This window comes from Colias philodice, chromosome 20 (assembly GCF_061535455.1).
Source record: "Colias philodice isolate Cphi_HAF_F1 chromosome 20, ilColPhil1 Martin Lab GWU primary, whole genome shotgun sequence".
Lineage (NCBI taxonomy): Eukaryota > Metazoa > Arthropoda > Insecta > Lepidoptera > Pieridae > Colias > Colias philodice.
In genome coordinates, this window is record NC_143105.1 from 4,640,512 (window position 1) to 4,658,188 (window position 17,677).

Here is a 17,677-nt window from a genome sequence, read left to right on the forward strand (position 1 = left end):
ATATTATTCTGACTTGGTACAAGATATAATAGTAGTGTGCTAGTGAATCCATTTCGTGAATCTAATAAAAGTTTCAAGACTACAGTCCATCTGTTTTCCAAAATACGAATTTTAGAACTAAGTTAGTCTATACAGTAAATACTACTTTAAACAAAGTCCCAAAACGAAGGTTCTATTCGTAATATACCATTTTCTTTAAAAAAATCTATCATCATGTTTTTGTAAATATATTCATACCTATTCATCACTCATAATTCTTTTAAAAGATAGTAAAGAAAGGAATGCAAGTATTATATTATTATATTAATTGAGGAAGTTTGTACAGCGGTGGTTTGAACGTGGTAAAGCTGCCAATTACCGTCATCAGGCACCGAGAGACTTCCTTCCATGCGCAAGAGAATTCAGTTAGTGTGGCATGGCGTTACCGGATATTATGTGGCTCTGATTGCTTTGTAGATTATGTGGACACTTAAATATTGCACCTGGTAACTGTTGGTGATAAAATTCCACTGTTAGAGACTGTTACAAAAGCATAACTAGAGCTATAGACATTCTTATTGTTTGTACGTAAGAAGTCTGAAATTTTTTTCAATAACAGCTAAATATGTTATAACACTATAAGTAAAGCAAAATATGTAACATCTTCAGTATCACGTTTACAAGAAATAAATAGTAATTATGTAAAATGCTGGTCACTCACATTCGAATACGCAAATCTACAAGTGTAGGATGACATATGCAAATGTTTTACCCCGCATGAGCGCAACATTCGTATATTGAACGAATGTTTGCACGCAAGTCAATAACCCAGGTAAAGAACAACTTGTCTTGTTATTTTCAACTGTATGAGAGTGACGTTTGTTTGTGTTATTCTAATACATAGTTTGATATATTTTATACTAGCTTTCCGCCCGCGGCTTCGCCCGCGTTTTCAGAGAAAAACCCGTTCCCGTAGGATTTCTGGGATAAAACCTATCCTATGTCCTTTCTCGGGTATCAAAATATATCTATGCCAAATTTCATGCAAATTGGTTCGGTAGATCAGGCGTGATTGAGTAACAGACAGACAGACAGAGTTACTTTTGCATTTATAATATTAGTATGGATGTAGAGCTATTAAAATATTCCACCTGACACACTACAACTTTATTTTAAGTTTATTTATTTAACACACATATACACATTCTCACAGTTAAACAATTCTTAACTAACATGCTTTTATATTTTTCAGTGTTATGAACTTTAAAGAAAAGAGCGTCGGGACAACTTTTTCAGAGACCGGCAATTGGGGTACCATCATTGAAACTTTGAAGCAAACAACTGCGATTTCGACTCTACTCGACTGCGAGTTATGTAAAACCAAGGCTTAAAAAATGTATAATAATATTCAAGCTAAATGCATGCGGCCTAGGTCCCTGGGTATTAAAAAAACTTCATACGATTGTCAATTTTGTAATCATTTTTCAATGTCTCATACCTATCTCGTAATACAGAAGTGCTTTCATAAAATACAACTATTAATTTATTATCCAAGTTTAATGGGTCAAAAGTCTTCTTGATTTTAATAAATTCATTAAAATCTTTTTCTTGTTTTGTTATATTTAAGTGCAATAAAGTACCTACTTATAAATAAATAAAATCAAAATGTTTTCAATTATATTTAGTCAATGTATATAATATTATGTAATTCTTTTTAATAAACATAAAATGTACTGATACTACTTGCATAATTTTATATTCATATGAAAATGTTTAACGAATTAAATATTTGCGCCATCTACCCGTAACTTATTTTTCCTAGGAACTAAAGTGAAAGGCGAAAAGGAACTCTACCTAAAGTTACAACGCCATTACAAGTGAATGCGCTTCTACATGAAAGCAAAACTCTACATAGCTTCCAGAAACATGTAATAGATGGCGCTGTTTCTCACTTGATTTTCTTTCTTAGCCAAATTATATTATTGTAAAGTAAAAAAGGACTTACTTTTTACTTTAATTCGTAAAAAAATGTAACTAATAATAAATTTAAAAAGGAGAATATGAAATTATTCCATATAGTTAATTGTGATGAATCACAAATATTATTTGGGACCTGGCATAAAACTGTAGATACCTACGTTAAAAAATTAGGTATGCAAAATAATTATATTTCATAGAATCGTTAGATTTTTGGGAATATTAAAAAATAATTATATTTAACATTGCAAAACTTTGAAATTTAATACAATCATAGAGGCTAAATAGTTATTAAAATTCCCTTATTACCTTCCTGTTGCTCATACACTTTCACGTGTCAAGAATATCACATACATGTACTATGTGTACCTACTTATTGTTTTGCTTTATTACAGGGTTTATAAAAACGCAGATTATCTATTTCGTGTGGAAGATAAAACTCATGACATATGCTATAATAATTCGATTTAATTTTAGTCGGATAGGAAAGAATTGGATAGGATTTCTTAACTGTTGTACTTACCTGTTGTACTTTGTCTGCAAAATAAAAGACGATTTTATTGTTTAAAATATAGATAGATTATGAATTAAGATTCTGGTAAATTTACCTAAATAAGGCTTTCTTATAGCATAAAATTACACTACATGTTCGGATGTTAAAGATGGATTGCTAAAATTTAAGGCCAATATTATGAGAAAAAGGATAGAAGGCTTTTACAAATTTTTATTATGTTATAAATATATACGGCCCTATAGGCTATATCCTAGTTTATAATATCGTAAAATAATTCCATTATGATTTTTAATGATGTGATAAAATTGTTTTTTGTATGACCTTTTTTGATGTGATTATCGCTCATAACTCTTTTATTATAAATATCTATGACCTAAATCGGGATAATGTTACTTACGCTTACGCAGTGCTCCGCTTCTGTTAGTCTTAGCGTGGTGGTATATATAGCCTATACCCTTCCTCGATAATTGGGCTATCTAACACCGAATTTTTTTCAAATCGGACCAGTAGTTCCTGGGATTAGCGCGTTCAAACATATTATGTCATATTGGGATATTTAATAAATTTACTTTAAAACCTATAATAAGTAATGCTTACGCTTATTCTTACTGTATTATAAATATTAATTTGTAATTTTCGATTGAAAAGTATATGTAAGGTTTTTAGATCAATATTGACTATTCTAGAATATTTTTCACATAAACTTAAAAAATTATATCTTTCTGTGTATAGTTCTAAGGATTCGGGATAAAAAAGACAATGTTAATAATAATCCAGTTTATTAGTAAACATTTCACCAAGTATGAACTGTAAATTCCGAAGCCATAATAACAAAATAAGATCCAATATTACTTCATAAACTGGCAACTAAGAGGAAGAATTCACGAGATTTCTTACGTATACTTAATAATAATTCATGTATTGAGTTATTGAGAAATAACTAAACAGTTTATAAAAACTAATAACGAATTTATTCATCACAATATAGGTAACTTATGATGCGCGCGATTAATATACAACTAAATTATATAAACACATATAAACTTGTTACAACTACTAGTTATGTGTAATAATAATAAATTACATTCAATATTAAATTATATCATGCAATTATTATAAAACAATAAAGTTTTATTACTATTTATAGTGAACACATTTTCTTTCTAATTGGGTATCTCTGAAATTTATTCTAATTTACATCTTATATTGAACAAAATTTTAACAATTTAACACATGGTTTCTAAGTTTACAATTTCTTCTACTTATCTTAAGGGAAACCTAAAATTTTAATTACCAGTTTCACAACTGAATAAGTTCTTATTGGCTTATTATATTAGTCAGTTAAAAATAATTTAATGACAAATATTATGAGAAAATGTAAGCCAAAAAATGATTTTTCAGCCAATCGTGAAACTAGCTCTATTTTAAATTTATCATCTTTATAATAAAATTGTGCTTATTATTTACAACCGTTTAACTTAATAATACATCACATTAATTGACGTGGTAACTTTTCATTGCTTATTTCTAAGTACATACATACAAAATAATTATCTTCATATTGCTATACAATACCAAACAATGCTCTACAAAAACCAAATAATCTTAAAAGTACCAAATATAAAACATTAAATCCACAAACAATCTATTAATCTAATTCTTTTCACCAACATAGTATTAACTATCAATGCAAAAAAAACATTTTAAACTATTATAATTAAAAAGCATATGTACACTTAACATTTCAATATTTTAAGACCTCACCTCATCTACTGGGAAATACACAATCATAAAATTATATAAAAAATCTAAGTGTTTGGATGTTAGGATATTCATTGTTTTATCCTGTGAAATCGGTAACCTTTAATGTGAATATGTATTTGCATAAAATTTGAATATAATTGCAAGAAAAGATTAGTCATGGCAATAAAACTTTTATAATCAATAAACAGCTTATGTATTTCGTTCTTACAACCACACACCTTTTTTCCTACAAACACAAAAACGTATAAAATAAAACAATTATATTTTATCTCAACAAGGAATCATCACAGCCTCTTCGTTTGCCCAACTGGTGACAAAGTTGCGGGGAACCCACTATGTCACCTAGAAACACGCTGAGAAGATATAGTTCTTTGGCTTGGTCTGGTGAACTTTTGTATTGGCTGGAAAAGAAAAAGCATTTATTACTATACTATAAATAAGGATAAAAGATGCGGTACTATTCATTCATATACTATTCATAATAAGGTCGTTTTTTATAGGGTCAAAAGAAACAATTACGTTATAATTATATACATATTATCAATGATTATATTTATTATCAGTAAAAAGGTAGATAGAATGTTAAGATAAGTTAGTAACACAACATTAGATCATCAAAAAAGGCACACTGATGCACACAATGCATTCGTCAAAGTATGTCATGATTCAACTATCGTTAGCTACTATTTATTATTCATATTATATTCATTAGCCGCGTCCAGACCGACCGAGCGCGGCTCGCGAGTCCCGCTCGCGAGCCAATAGTTCGGCCGGTGTGGACGGCGCTCGGGCTTCCTCGGGCGCACGTTGGCTCGGCCGAGCGCCGCTCAGCCCCGAGCCATGCGTTGTCGGTTTTTGGCGATGCTCAAAGGCGGCTCAGTCTGAGCTGCTCGCCCGGTGTGGACGGACTTAACGACGCTCGCGAGCCAGGATCAAAAATGGATAAAGAAGACAGTATTCGCTTAATACAACTTTACGGAAGCTTCAAAATGTTATGGGATTCGAAAGTTCCAGATCATTTAAATAAAAATTTCGGTTTTGGTACAATTTTTTAATCCAGATTTTTTGTTTCTTTTTTCTTTTTCTTATGACATATCCAGACAACACAAGCGCCGCAGCAGCTAAAACGTGGTATTCCATCGTTATACGGAGATAAACTGAATGCTCAAACCGGCTCACCTTGGCTCGCGAGCGCGGCTCGGAACTTTTCACAAATAGCTCTGGTGCCACGGCTCGCGAGCAGGAAGTCTGAGCGCGGCTCGCGAGCCGCGCTCAGCCGGTCTGGACGCGGCTATTCATACATTAATTCTATACTTATAATAATTGAATTGTGTGAAGAATAAAAAAGTCCACGTTATTATTCACAACAGAGCAACGTAGTTTTTTCATAGTTCGACTATTATTTCGAAGTGTTGTATTATTTTAAAGGTTTACATTAAAATAATTTCTGCTTAAATTATGACACTTGAAAGTAAGCAAGGACAACTCAATATAAAATAATTAAATTCGTATCATACTTATTTTAAAATATATGTAGAGTCTTATTATAATAAGAACACAAGTTTATTTCGTATATTCTGATGATTTAATTCGATTGCAACGAATGCGATTGAGAAATTTTAGCAAGTCATGAATACATTTGCTTTCCAAACTTAACCTTCACACACGAGACGATTCATTTTAAATTGATTATATTGAAATACAGCTTTTTAAATCTCAGAATTAACCTTAATAATGACTTTAATTTTACGATACTCGCGGAACAAATATTAATAATTATAGTTATTGCATTAAATAATACATAATATTTTAGTACATTGATGTGTAAATATGATTTTATTATATTTTGTATTCAGTACCTATATCCATTGTTTATTTGACGTATTTCAAAGTTAGATTAGATGAGAGAAAGTTACCGCGGTTGTTGCATAATATCTGCTATCAACTGAGAGCAATCACGAGCAAGTACCTACATTGGTTAAACTTTGTATTTTGTACAAACTAAACTTAAATTTCATACAAAACTAAAATTAAATTTCAGGAAATATTCATTGCGATGTTATACATTCGTAAACCATATCTACACTTAGCAACTAATCACATCTTTAAAATAAATTTATATTTAAACCACTGAAAGCACCAATACGAGTTAATAATATCAGAGTGTAAAAGCTATATTTTATAATACAATTATTAAAAAATATGTGAACTAAATAAATGAGCTTCTCGAAAAATTTTTGACATACGAAACACATATTCTTCAAATTTGACCTTTCATATGCACTATCCATCTAATAACCCTTTCGCGCAAAAAATGTAGCAAAAACTACGTGACTCTCTCATACTATCTACAGTCCGGTTGCGTACGAGTTACATCAACGGCCCACTTAGCATCGGTGCATTCACAATCACTGGCCTGCTTCGCGTGGCCTTGAGTTTTGTAACCGTAGAAACCCATGCCTTCATGCGCCGTGTCAAGGACGACCATTGTTTTAGTGAACTTTGTATCGTTTATAAATATTTAATGACACTTTTTGCAAATGTATACGAAAATATTTTTCTTTATTTGTCAATTTTACATAACATTATTCAAAAATGCCTGTTTTTACTTAAAGTTTTATTGGTTGGTTGGTAATTGTGTCTGTAATTACGAGCTTTCTCACTAAGTAAATGTTTTTTCCTTATTTCTTCCAGCATTTAAAGTCAACTATGTTTTGTTTAGAGTTCTCTTTAGTATCCAGTTATGTTCTTAAGTACACTGCACAGACGTTTATTGCATAAGACATTTTAACGTCCACGTAAAAGCAAAATAACTACACGAGGTAGTGCTTTGAAATAAATGAAAGGGGAAACAAAGAGGACAAACTTATTTTCTGAGCGAATTAGGTATTATACATTTATATACATTTTTTTTTAAATTTACTATTGATCCACATTCCCCATCTTAGAAAGAGATAACTTGCTTAAAACTTGCTTCATCATCAGAAAAACTTAGGTAATAAAAATGTTGTCGCACAAAAAAGTGAAAAATACCTAAGTATTTTTAAACATTCAAGAAGTATTACACCAAAGCATATAACTAAAACAAATATGGTCATCTGTTACTTGCAGGCCAATTCATCCTAAATCCATTTAGCTTGGCAGTCTGCCTAAAACGTTAGACAGTAAAGTGGCCCAATATAGACAAAGTTATAAACAAGCGCGGATCCAGGGGGGGGGTCACGGGGTCATGACCCCCCCCTGGGCTAGGTCCACGACCAAAGTGGACCACTAATTTAATATTCACTTTTTTAAATTAACAAATTAATACTGTTCAATATGATGTTTTTATTTAATTTTGAGACATAAAAGTAATATAGAACAATGAAATCAATTACAAACGGTAACGGAAGAGAATATAACAAAAATTATAGAAAAAGTTTATTAGGGTCGACCTATGGTCGTAATTTAAGGACAAATAACAGGTTTTTCGATTTAAAAAAAAATAATAAAAAAAGTGTAATGGTAAAGTTGTATGTAATTATTCTTTTTCTACAACTTTTGCTGTTTCACTTTTCACACAAAACCTCAAATATCGAAATATCCCAGTTCGTGGATAAGACATAAAATAGCAAAATTTTTTTTCAAACGAACAATAGAAAATACAGTCAAATTACAACAAAAAATCGGCCAAGTGCGCGTCGGACTCGCGCACCGAGGACTCCGAGCAAACATATTTTTTCATTACGTTGTATCTTACAATTTTGTTTAAAGGATTTTTTTCTTTATCTGTGCTTGTAAGTGCTTAAGTCGTTGCTTTTAACCAAATTTCAAGACTGTGTTCACGGGAAGTACCTTGTAGGTTTTGATTGATGATTCCCTTGCGAATTACAGAATATGCGGCTCTAATTGCTTTTTCTTCAGATTGCGTTGACATAGAATTTGAATTAAATAACAGATTTAAGTTATTATCGACCTGAGTTCTGATGTGAATATCAGTTAAATACATGTAGACGTTCATGGGTAAAGGGATTGTAAGTTTAAAATTATTTAAAAAATTAAATTTTTATTTAATTTAATTTAATAATTAGGGTTTTCGCAGTTAGATTGTTAGTTTAAAATTATTTAAAAAATTAATTTTTTATTTAATTTAATTAAATAATTAGGGTTTTCGCAGTTATTACTACATCTGTGCTATAACACGATACTTTTTACTCAATTTCAAGACTGTGTTTACGGGACAGGGTGCTCCCTGCAGGTATTGATTCTCTTGCTAATGTCGAAATCCTACAGTCTAGGTTGATGCTGTGAAAAATTGAAACGTTTTAGCCAACGCAATCAAAAGATGCAGCTGTAATTGCTGAAATTTTTCGACACTCCCTAAGAAATCAAAACCTACAGGGTAGTTCCCGAGTACACAGAGTCATGAAATTTAGTACAATCAAACGTCTTATAACGCAGACTAGCTTGCCGCCGCGGCTTCGCCCGCTTTCTCTAAAATCTTATAAATTATATACTATTCCTCTTGAATCACTCTATCTTTAAAAAAACTGCATCGAAATTCGTTGCGTAGTTTTAAAGATTTAATCATACATAGGGACATAGGCACAGAGACGACGACTTTGTTTACTAATTGCGAAAAGCATGAATTTTTCCTTAGATTATAATATAAAAAAATATTTAAAAAAAATTTAACTTACAATCCTGTTACTCATGAACGCTGACATGTATTAACTTGATATTCATACCAAAAACTCAAGTCTAAAATACCTTTACGCTGTAATAAAATCAAACTTCTGTGTCAACGAATAAGCCGTAAATGCCGAAAAATTTCGCAAATTTCGACATTCGCAAGGGAATCAAAACTCAAAACCTACAGGGTACTTTCCGTAAACTCAGAATCTTGAAATTGGGTACAAAGCAACATCTTATGGTACAGATACAGGAATAATTGCAAAAACTATATATTTTTCAAGTTTGTCTGCCTGTGAAGACCCTTTTTCTCAGGAACGCGTGCAGGTATCAATCTGAAATTCATACCGAATACCTACTCAAATCTACGGTTCCTTATAGCTGTGAAAAAATCAAACTTATAAGCCAATGCAATCAAAAGATACAGCCATTTATGCCGTAAATTATCGCAAATTTCGACATTATCGCAAGGGAATCAAAATCTATAGGTATTGTACTACTTCCTGTGAACACAGAGTTCTGAAATTTGGTTAAAAGCAATGTCAGCACAGATGGAGGAAAAATTGCTAAAACATACATTTCATGCTAATCAACATTCGCAAGTGTTGCCAGGAATCAAAACCTACAGGGTACTTCCCGTGAACACAGAATCTTGATATTTAATATTTTTTTCAAAAAATCGCAAAAAGCATAAATTTAATATTAAAGCATATAAAAATGTTTGTACGGAACTCTTGGTTCGACTCGCACTTGACCATTTTTTTTAAATCTATGTATCAATTAAATTACCAAAATATAGCTTTTGAAAATTGACCACGTCTATGTGACCCCCCCCTGACACTAAAGCTGGATCCGCCCTTGGTTATAAAATCTAAACTTCACTGCAAACTGTAAGCTGGCGAAATTGTTTCGTATAGGCTTATTGGTGCAGATAATATTACAACGATAGTAAATTCTCATTTATAATACTAACCACGATTTATCAGGGCAGTAGTAACTATTACTAAGATTTCATTTAATGAAAAGTGATAGGAATATCTCGACTTACAAGGAAGTTACAGAGAATCAATGACTCGTTCTGTATTATGTATGTGCTTGCTCTGGGAAGGAAACTGAAGGTAGAAAATTCTATCCTTCTGAGAATCAATGAATGGTAGCAAAATATATATGTTACTGAATTTTATTATAATTAACTTTTCCTTTCTCTTTTATAAATACACATGTGACTTTGAAATGTTTTTCTTTGCTTGGTTTCTATTTGATGGTTATAAATATATTTTTCTTTGCCATAAGAATAAAATTAATCGGGGTAGTAGCCCACATTTATTCAGTTATATTACATATCTAATACATATTAGTTACATATGAATAAATTATTTAAAAAGAAAAAAAACTACGTACATGTTTGTACAGTAAACATAACTCCCTACAATCTTTAACAGCCTATTATTAAAAAAAAGATCGTGTGTGCCGAGCACACGAGTCAGAAGTGAAACTTCTTTGGCAAGATTCAAAGATCGCCTTACGCCGTGTCGTGACGGTATTACCATGACCTTGAAATTTTACTTTCAACACGCCTAAAGAAGTTGCACTTCAAAAATTACCTTACAAACCATTGTTATTATTTAGAAGATACATACCTAAATACATCAGGCCAGTCCATCTGCGGTTTCGGCTGTGTTCTCGCTCTCTTGGCATATTGAGCACATACTCGCTCAAACACACAGGCCCGTGTACCGAATTCACCGACTATGTATTTCTCTACCTCTTGTACATCGAATGTTTCTGGTTCGCTTGCGAATGTCAACTCGCGGCGGTTTCTTGAGCGGTATGTGGCTGGAAAGAATGGAGAAAAATAAGTTAGGTATAAAGATTTGAAAGGATTTTAAGTTATTTTTTATCCTGATTGGGATTTCAGAAGATGGACCATCACACTGCCCTCATTATCCACTGCTCTAGAAACGACGGGTAAATTATTAATATAGTTAACCTGTTTTATTATCTATATTATATATAATTAAAACTGAACTAAAAATAAGTAATTACTTAATGTGAAATACGTATCGTAATCACCATAGAAATCTAAATAACAAGACACTAGAAGTCGTAAGCGTGCGTGACCTTGTCGCCACTCAGGTGATTTGCACATCACCAGTGCATTCGTCACTGTTCAGTTGCTCTGGAGACGTATGAGTGTATACATGGTGTGTTTCAGCAATTCCCATTGCGGATATTCTTCCACAAGTTGTAATTATACTTATAAAGGAATAATATTTCATCGGAAAATATTTTTTTTTAGAAATAATGCCGTTTTTCCTTAAAATTATAGAATATTTACAAGTATTACGAGTGTCACCATAGTAATCTAAATAACAATGAATGACACAGTCGACCATTCTTATTATCACGTTTGTTCGTATTGGACCAAAAAGTCTCATATACTTAGGGATGTTATTCTAAAATAAACCGTAAATTCGTGCGTTAGGATACATATTCAAAAGCTTAATTTAATAGATAAGTTAGTTTTCACTAAAATCAAGCTGTCCAATAAAAGGCATAGTTTACTTGTGTGTACTGTTTAGCTTTCGGTTTGAATGTGTTGATTTTGGCGACAGCGGTTTTCATACGAATTATGACATTACAGCACTTCTATGTGTCTTGTTATTTAGATTTCTATGGTAATCACACAACAATTACGAGATAATAAAAATTTTAGTTTTCTTACCATAATATTTTTTGTTAGATATACGAAAAGCATACGTTATAATTTATCTATTCTTATATCACATACACAGTGTTCTCGTTAAATGGATAAGCTATATCCATTCCATCTATACAGCACTTTAAAGCTTTTTGTTTTAAAAGTTCGGATGATGTATCGCTTCCGAATTACCTACTGCCTTGCTGTGCGACATTTTGTTACAAAATATAAATTGCAGTTGTATGGTTTTCATTTGTTTTTTCATGTATGTAATATGAAATGAAATGAAATGTATTATACATTTCTAATACATAGGTACATGATATTATCTGTGCTTAATGTATAGCAGTACATTTAATTTTAAAACGTATACAACTTAGTTGTGTCTTGTAAATCGTTTGTTAAATAAATATATTTCTTTGATTTTTTTTATGTAGTATCTGTAAATAAATTTTTCTATTTTACAAAACTGAAAGTTGGTGAAAATTAAACATTTAAATTATATTGCATGAATCGGTCGGCAGGATGAGCCCTTTTCAACAATAAAAGGAGAAGCAAAATGTCACCGAAATTTACGATACGCGGAAATACATATTTAATACTCCGACTTCCATCGTAAATTTGGGTCTGTTTATATAAATAATGCATGCAGCGGCACGATTTCCCGTATCGAGTAAATATGGAATATTGTTTTTGGTTAAATTGAATAGTGAAAATAATGTTTCGCGGTTTGATTGATTATTATTGGTCCATTTGTTGAATTGAAACTACATACGTTATGTTAAAATCCTTTCAATACTTAGTTTTAAGTATTTAAATACGGAATTAATAAACTACTGGGACTTGTATGGCTCTATATTGTAATAATAAGCATAATTATGCTTCGTTTAAATCTCCTATATGTTAGCTATTATTAATGTAGGTAACTTGCCAAACAAGTTTGTTGTAATTTAATAAATTTTTAACTATATACTATGCATGATCAGTAATATGAAATTATAAAGTTTACTCTGATGTCGGTAAATATTATAAGGGGCTGATACACGTCACATATGTGCCTCTGATTAATTATTATCTGTACGGGCAATTAGGTCATATACTTCCATGGTCATATTCTATGTTTTACAAGACTGACACAATTGTATATCTTACCCTGCTTGAGAAAAGAAATAACACCCTCGTGGTTTTATTGCTTTGGGGGTAACTACCAAGGAGTCTATCAAAATAATATCGTAATTATTATCATTGATATTATTATTCATTTTACAAAAAGTACGAAGGTATGAAGTATGGTGACTCACTAAAATATTACCAACCTTTTGATATATTATAAGTAATATCTGCTGACTCTACATTATTTATTACTCATAATGACATTCGCTTCCGTCCCAAAAGGGGCAATATTCTTTTTACGAGATTCATTATGTATATTTTATGATAATAACATTATAAAACATTTATTGCAATTTCGCTAAAATATAGAAAACCTGCTTGATAATATTATAGCATTAATAAAATAAAGAAGCACGAAATATATTGAAATTACTTAAAAATAAGGATTTATTTGTGATCGATTAAATATTTGACTAGTGAAATAACTTGCAAGTAATTAGATATACAATCATTGTTGTTCTTATGGATTTTCATTGGGTTATTGTAAATTTGCCACAAAGTTAATTCGTCACGTTTTTAAAACTCCATACATTGAAAGTAAATTCGTCACATGCCTTAAGAAGTATGTGTAAGTTCATCACAGGTATATTCGGGTTATTGTAAATTTGCCACAAAGTTAATTCGTCACCTAAAAAAGTATGTGTAAATTTGCCACACTTTTATTTTTTTAAAGTTAATTCGTCACGATTTAATATCAAGTATTGTAAATTCGTCACATCGATATACACTCTTATAAAAATTAGAATAAACGAGTAATTAACACATTTTAATTTTCAAAATTTTATACACATTTATATTATTCAAGTACCTACTCATAATATTATTAGTTACTAGCATTCCGCCTGCGGCTTCGCCCGCGTTTTCAAAAAAAAACCCGCATAGTTCCCGTTCCCGTGGGATTTCCGGGATAAAACCTAGCCTATGTCACTCAGAAATGATGTAGCTTTCCAACAGTGAAAGAATTTTTCAAATTTGCCAAGTAGTTTCGGAGCCTATTCAATTCATACAAACAAACAAACAAACAAAAAATCAAACCTTTCTTCTTTATAATATTTGTATAGATTAGTTTACTTATACAAGGAATACATACCAGGACTTAACGAATAGCTCAATTTCTTCAGGAAATTCGTCAATTTGACACTACCAACTATAAATGGAAATCCAACGAGCTGTACTGGTAATTCAAATGGAGCTTCTTCAGTTGCAACATTATTAAAACAAACTAACAAAATTACAAGAGAACAACATATTACACCAAACTGCATTTTGATATTAGCTTTTGCTTTTTCCCGTCAATATTCTTCACGACAAGAACTATAAATCTGCGTTCTATTTTCAAAATTCGCGCGCGTTATCTCATTTCTTTTTTTTTCTTTTTCTAATTAAATAAAGCGCAGTCTACACGTGCTTAAAGCGGTACAGCTAGAACTGGCAACGATGGTAAAGCGCGGTGTGAGTGACACGGAACGTAACGGCTTCCCCGTCTCGTTGGTCAATCGGAAAGTTATGTCATTCTTGCAAGTAGGTTATTGTGTTCACTTGTACTTTCGTGCAGAATCTTCTTGATAAAAAAATATATCAATTTGTTTAAACTAGCATCCTTAGATTTTTATATTTATAAATTAGCCTCTGTATGTAATTAGATAGACTATAGAGTGTTGCCAGTTTTAAAAACCAACCTTGCTTAAACGTGAACACAAAGTTAAAACGGTTTTGTTCTAAAGTTATGTTTAGTTCCCCAAGTTGCTGTATTTGCATGAATACACTTTTAAGTACAACTTCTAATGAAGGCTTGTAAAAAGTTTCATAAGCTCATTTATAACAAGCATAAAAACTATCTAAACAACAGAGTAAATGTTTACAATTTATGATAATAACGAACAAGGCCAACCGGTGTGTCCTAGATCTTATAATTAATAATAAATGTGGTTTTATTTTATTGTCCTTAGTTTTAAGTATAATTGTGTAATGAATTAATAAAATAAAATCATATTTTTATTGAAATTTAAATCCAATGAGTAAAGGAAGGAGTAACGGAACTTTTATTATTTATATTCATATAAATATTAATAAAATAAAAATGAAACTAGTCAAGCGCGAGTTAAACTCACGCAATAAGCGCTCTGCGTCATTAAGTTTTTGTAATCGCATCAGCTTTTTAAACGATGGCAAAAGGCATTGCTCATTGCGACATAAAAATATGTGTAACATTTTATTAATGATAATTTAATTATGGCTAACAAATCTTATTAGATTTGTGAGCCACAATAATTAAATTCATAAAATATATTATAGCTATTTTGGTGAGTCTTTTCCCACAGCCTATTAATTGCTTTTTCAATTTTATATTTAATTGTTATAAGTACCTAAGTAAGAATAATAAAATTTAGTTAAATAGATATAGATACAAAATTCAATGCAGAAATATTATTTATAGTAACAACTTTACCTGGACTAAGAGCGTACGATAATTTCTTGATAAAATTCGTCACTCTCACAGCCATAATGATAAACGGGAACCCAACTAATTGCACAGGCAATTCGAACGCACTCTGCTCTGTGCCAACCAGCACACCGTGTAATACCAGAAATGTTAGCACAGTCCACACGTAAAAAAATTTCACAAGCTCCATCGTTCAATAAAAAAGTTAACACCAACTTCGAACAAATTTTAAACGAGCGCTTTGTTTTCAAACTTCGAAAGTATTCGAATTTTAAATTTGTTTTTTTTTCTTGCACAGTCTACACAACCTTCGTGGTAACTTTTTCTATACGACGATATTTGGTGCTAGTTTAATTATAACTGACCATGTCTAACACGGGTACGCAGGTTAGTGTCGTAATGTAATGGACATAGTATCTATTACTAAATCACCGTGTCGATTAGGTTAGTCGTCAGGACTACTCGATTGGTCAAGGATTAAATAATCGTCTAAGTATGTGACGAGCGTCACGCACCAATACTGCATTCAAAACATTTCATAGAAAATATCATAATAATTTATCATTAATTAATTAGCTTATTATATTTTAAATTTATTAATGAAAGCTTTTAGGATTATTTATTATTAGAAACGTAATTTACTATTCAATTTGGAAATTACACGTGAGTAATGTGCCAACGACAATTTTTAAATCAAAAGAGGTTTCACTATGCTTTGCCAAAAAACCGTAAAATGCGCGAACGCGCATGCGTTAATTCAAACGTCATCACCGTGACTGCACTAAAATTGCGATACAAACACTAACAACCCCACTGTCTATTGTTTGCAGAAAGTACTCGAAGGAATGTTATACAAGACCTTATCTAACCATTTGACACTACTTTACGCGGTATTAAATTATGTATCGCAAGGAATTTATATAATTAGCATGCAAGCTTGTTTGTACTCGTCAAACCGAATAAGAGTAGGGTTGCAGTTTTTAATCTTATCTAATATGTTGTTATGGGGAAAATGTTGTTTCTTTATAATATGTACTTAAATATACATAAATAAACTAAGCCGGTATTGAAACATTTCTGAAAATGTTTTCATCAGCAGAAATGGCAGAAAACTATTTCGTGACATGAGTGACATCGGTTATATTTTTAAAACCCGGATCATCCTTTGACGGCGCGGCGATGAGGGCTCCTAAAAATATAATTTTATTTTAAATAAATAAAATTGTAACATTTAAAATAAACTACATTGTTACAGTTTAAAAAAACTATATGACATGTTTATTTAAAAAATTAAGTATAAAATAAACATGTTACTTATCTCTTAACAATTAGATGCTTAATCAGTGCTCTGAACTCTCACTCTCTAGAACAATTAATGCTCTAGGTTGTTTATCTTCAAGCATTCCGATTGCTCATATAATTTATGATAATATATAACATTATATCTTTTATTCGTCCGTATTTTATCCACTTATATAATATGTAAAGGGATTTCGTAGCAAAGAGTTTATATTTATTCATTCAAACCGCTGTAAAATAAAAATAACGATCCTCGCTAGTCTACAGTTCTTAACATGAGTCTCGAGGTGCTTGGTTTATATTTATACTGCCTCTTGAATGTAGGATAAGATCAGAAATTCAGATTTTATGGACAAGTTTTCATATATATTATACACACAAGTCTAGAATATTTTTTTAATAATTAAATATTCAAAGAATGAAGACGACCTCATTCTCGATTGTCTAAAAAATATTATTCCCGAATAGTTTGATGTGATTATTATATTAAAATTAAATTATATTTATTAATATAAATTACTACTTTTTCTTTTACAAAATACAATCATCCATATCATACAATCTTTTTTGTCTTCTTAGAAAGCAGAATTTAGCCATTCTTTTAACAAATGCCAATTTGTAAGAACCAAAATGCAAGGCGAGCGTGTTTTGCAAACAAATAAAACACTGCGAATTAAATGTTACAGGCGATGCTAATTTAATATCACATGTACCATCAACAATATAGTTGCAAACTTGTTAACAATGCTAGTACGTTCATGTATTTCCCAATTCCCACATAATATTATAGAGGCGGCTGTAACATAATATTTCACGTAATGTCTGTTTCCTTCCGTTGTTGGAATTAACTCCCATATTGACATGACGCAATATTGACGCCAGTAATGAATGGTACAGAAACAAATGAAGACATTTAATTAAAAATACTGGCGTAAGTAAATCTTTATCACAATATTTTTGTATCTACTGGATACTGGATTATTGACAAAAAAACGCTAATGATTATTTCGAATAAAATTATATTAATTAAATGAAATTGTAAAGTGGTTCATGTGGTTGATGTAATTACTGGTAAACCTAATAAATAAATAAATAAATAAATAAATAAATAAATAAATAAATATTAAAACGTAATATCAAACCCAACTTCGAGAAG

The 17,677-nt window shown here is 31.0% G+C and overlaps 1 protein-coding gene across 2 annotated transcripts; it reads right to left on the bottom strand.

Moving 5' to 3' along the window:
* Positions 1 to 3,232: 3,232 nt before the first annotated feature.
* Positions 3,233 to 16,010, bottom strand: LOC149479385 (uncharacterized). Of its 2 annotated transcripts, none has more exons than XM_089708221.1 (3): positions 15,229 to 16,010; positions 10,546 to 10,741; positions 3,233 to 4,635 (listed from the first exon to the last, which is right to left on the bottom strand). In XM_089708221.1, the coding sequence occupies exons 1-3, from the start codon at positions 15,410 to 15,412 to the stop codon at positions 4,500 to 4,502; spliced, it is 516 nt and encodes a 171-aa protein (XP_089564347.1). In that variant the 5' UTR covers positions 15,413 to 16,010; the 3' UTR covers positions 3,233 to 4,499. The 2 variants fall into 2 exon arrangements, with proteins under 2 accessions (XP_089564347.1, XP_089564348.1); XM_089708222.1 differs by lacking the exon at positions 15,229 to 16,010 and adding an exon at positions 13,870 to 14,229.
* Positions 16,011 to 17,677: the final 1,667 nt, after the last annotated feature.

What these genes read in the sequence shown, in the direction of transcription:
- LOC149479385 (XM_089708221.1), bottom strand. Translation starts at nt 15,412, where the DNA reads ATGGAGCTTGTGAAATTTTTTTACGTGTGGACTGTGCTAACATTTCTG. An exon ending in ATCGTACGCTCTTAGTCCAG is followed by an intron (nt 10,742 to 15,228) that starts GTAAAGTTGTTA and finishes CATTCTTTCCAG; the next exon opens with CCACATACCGCTCAAGAAAC. An exon ending in GACTGGCCTGATGTATTTAG is followed by an intron (nt 4,636 to 10,545) that starts GTATGTATCTTC and finishes TTTCTTTTCCAG; the next exon opens with CCAATACAAAAGTTCACCAG.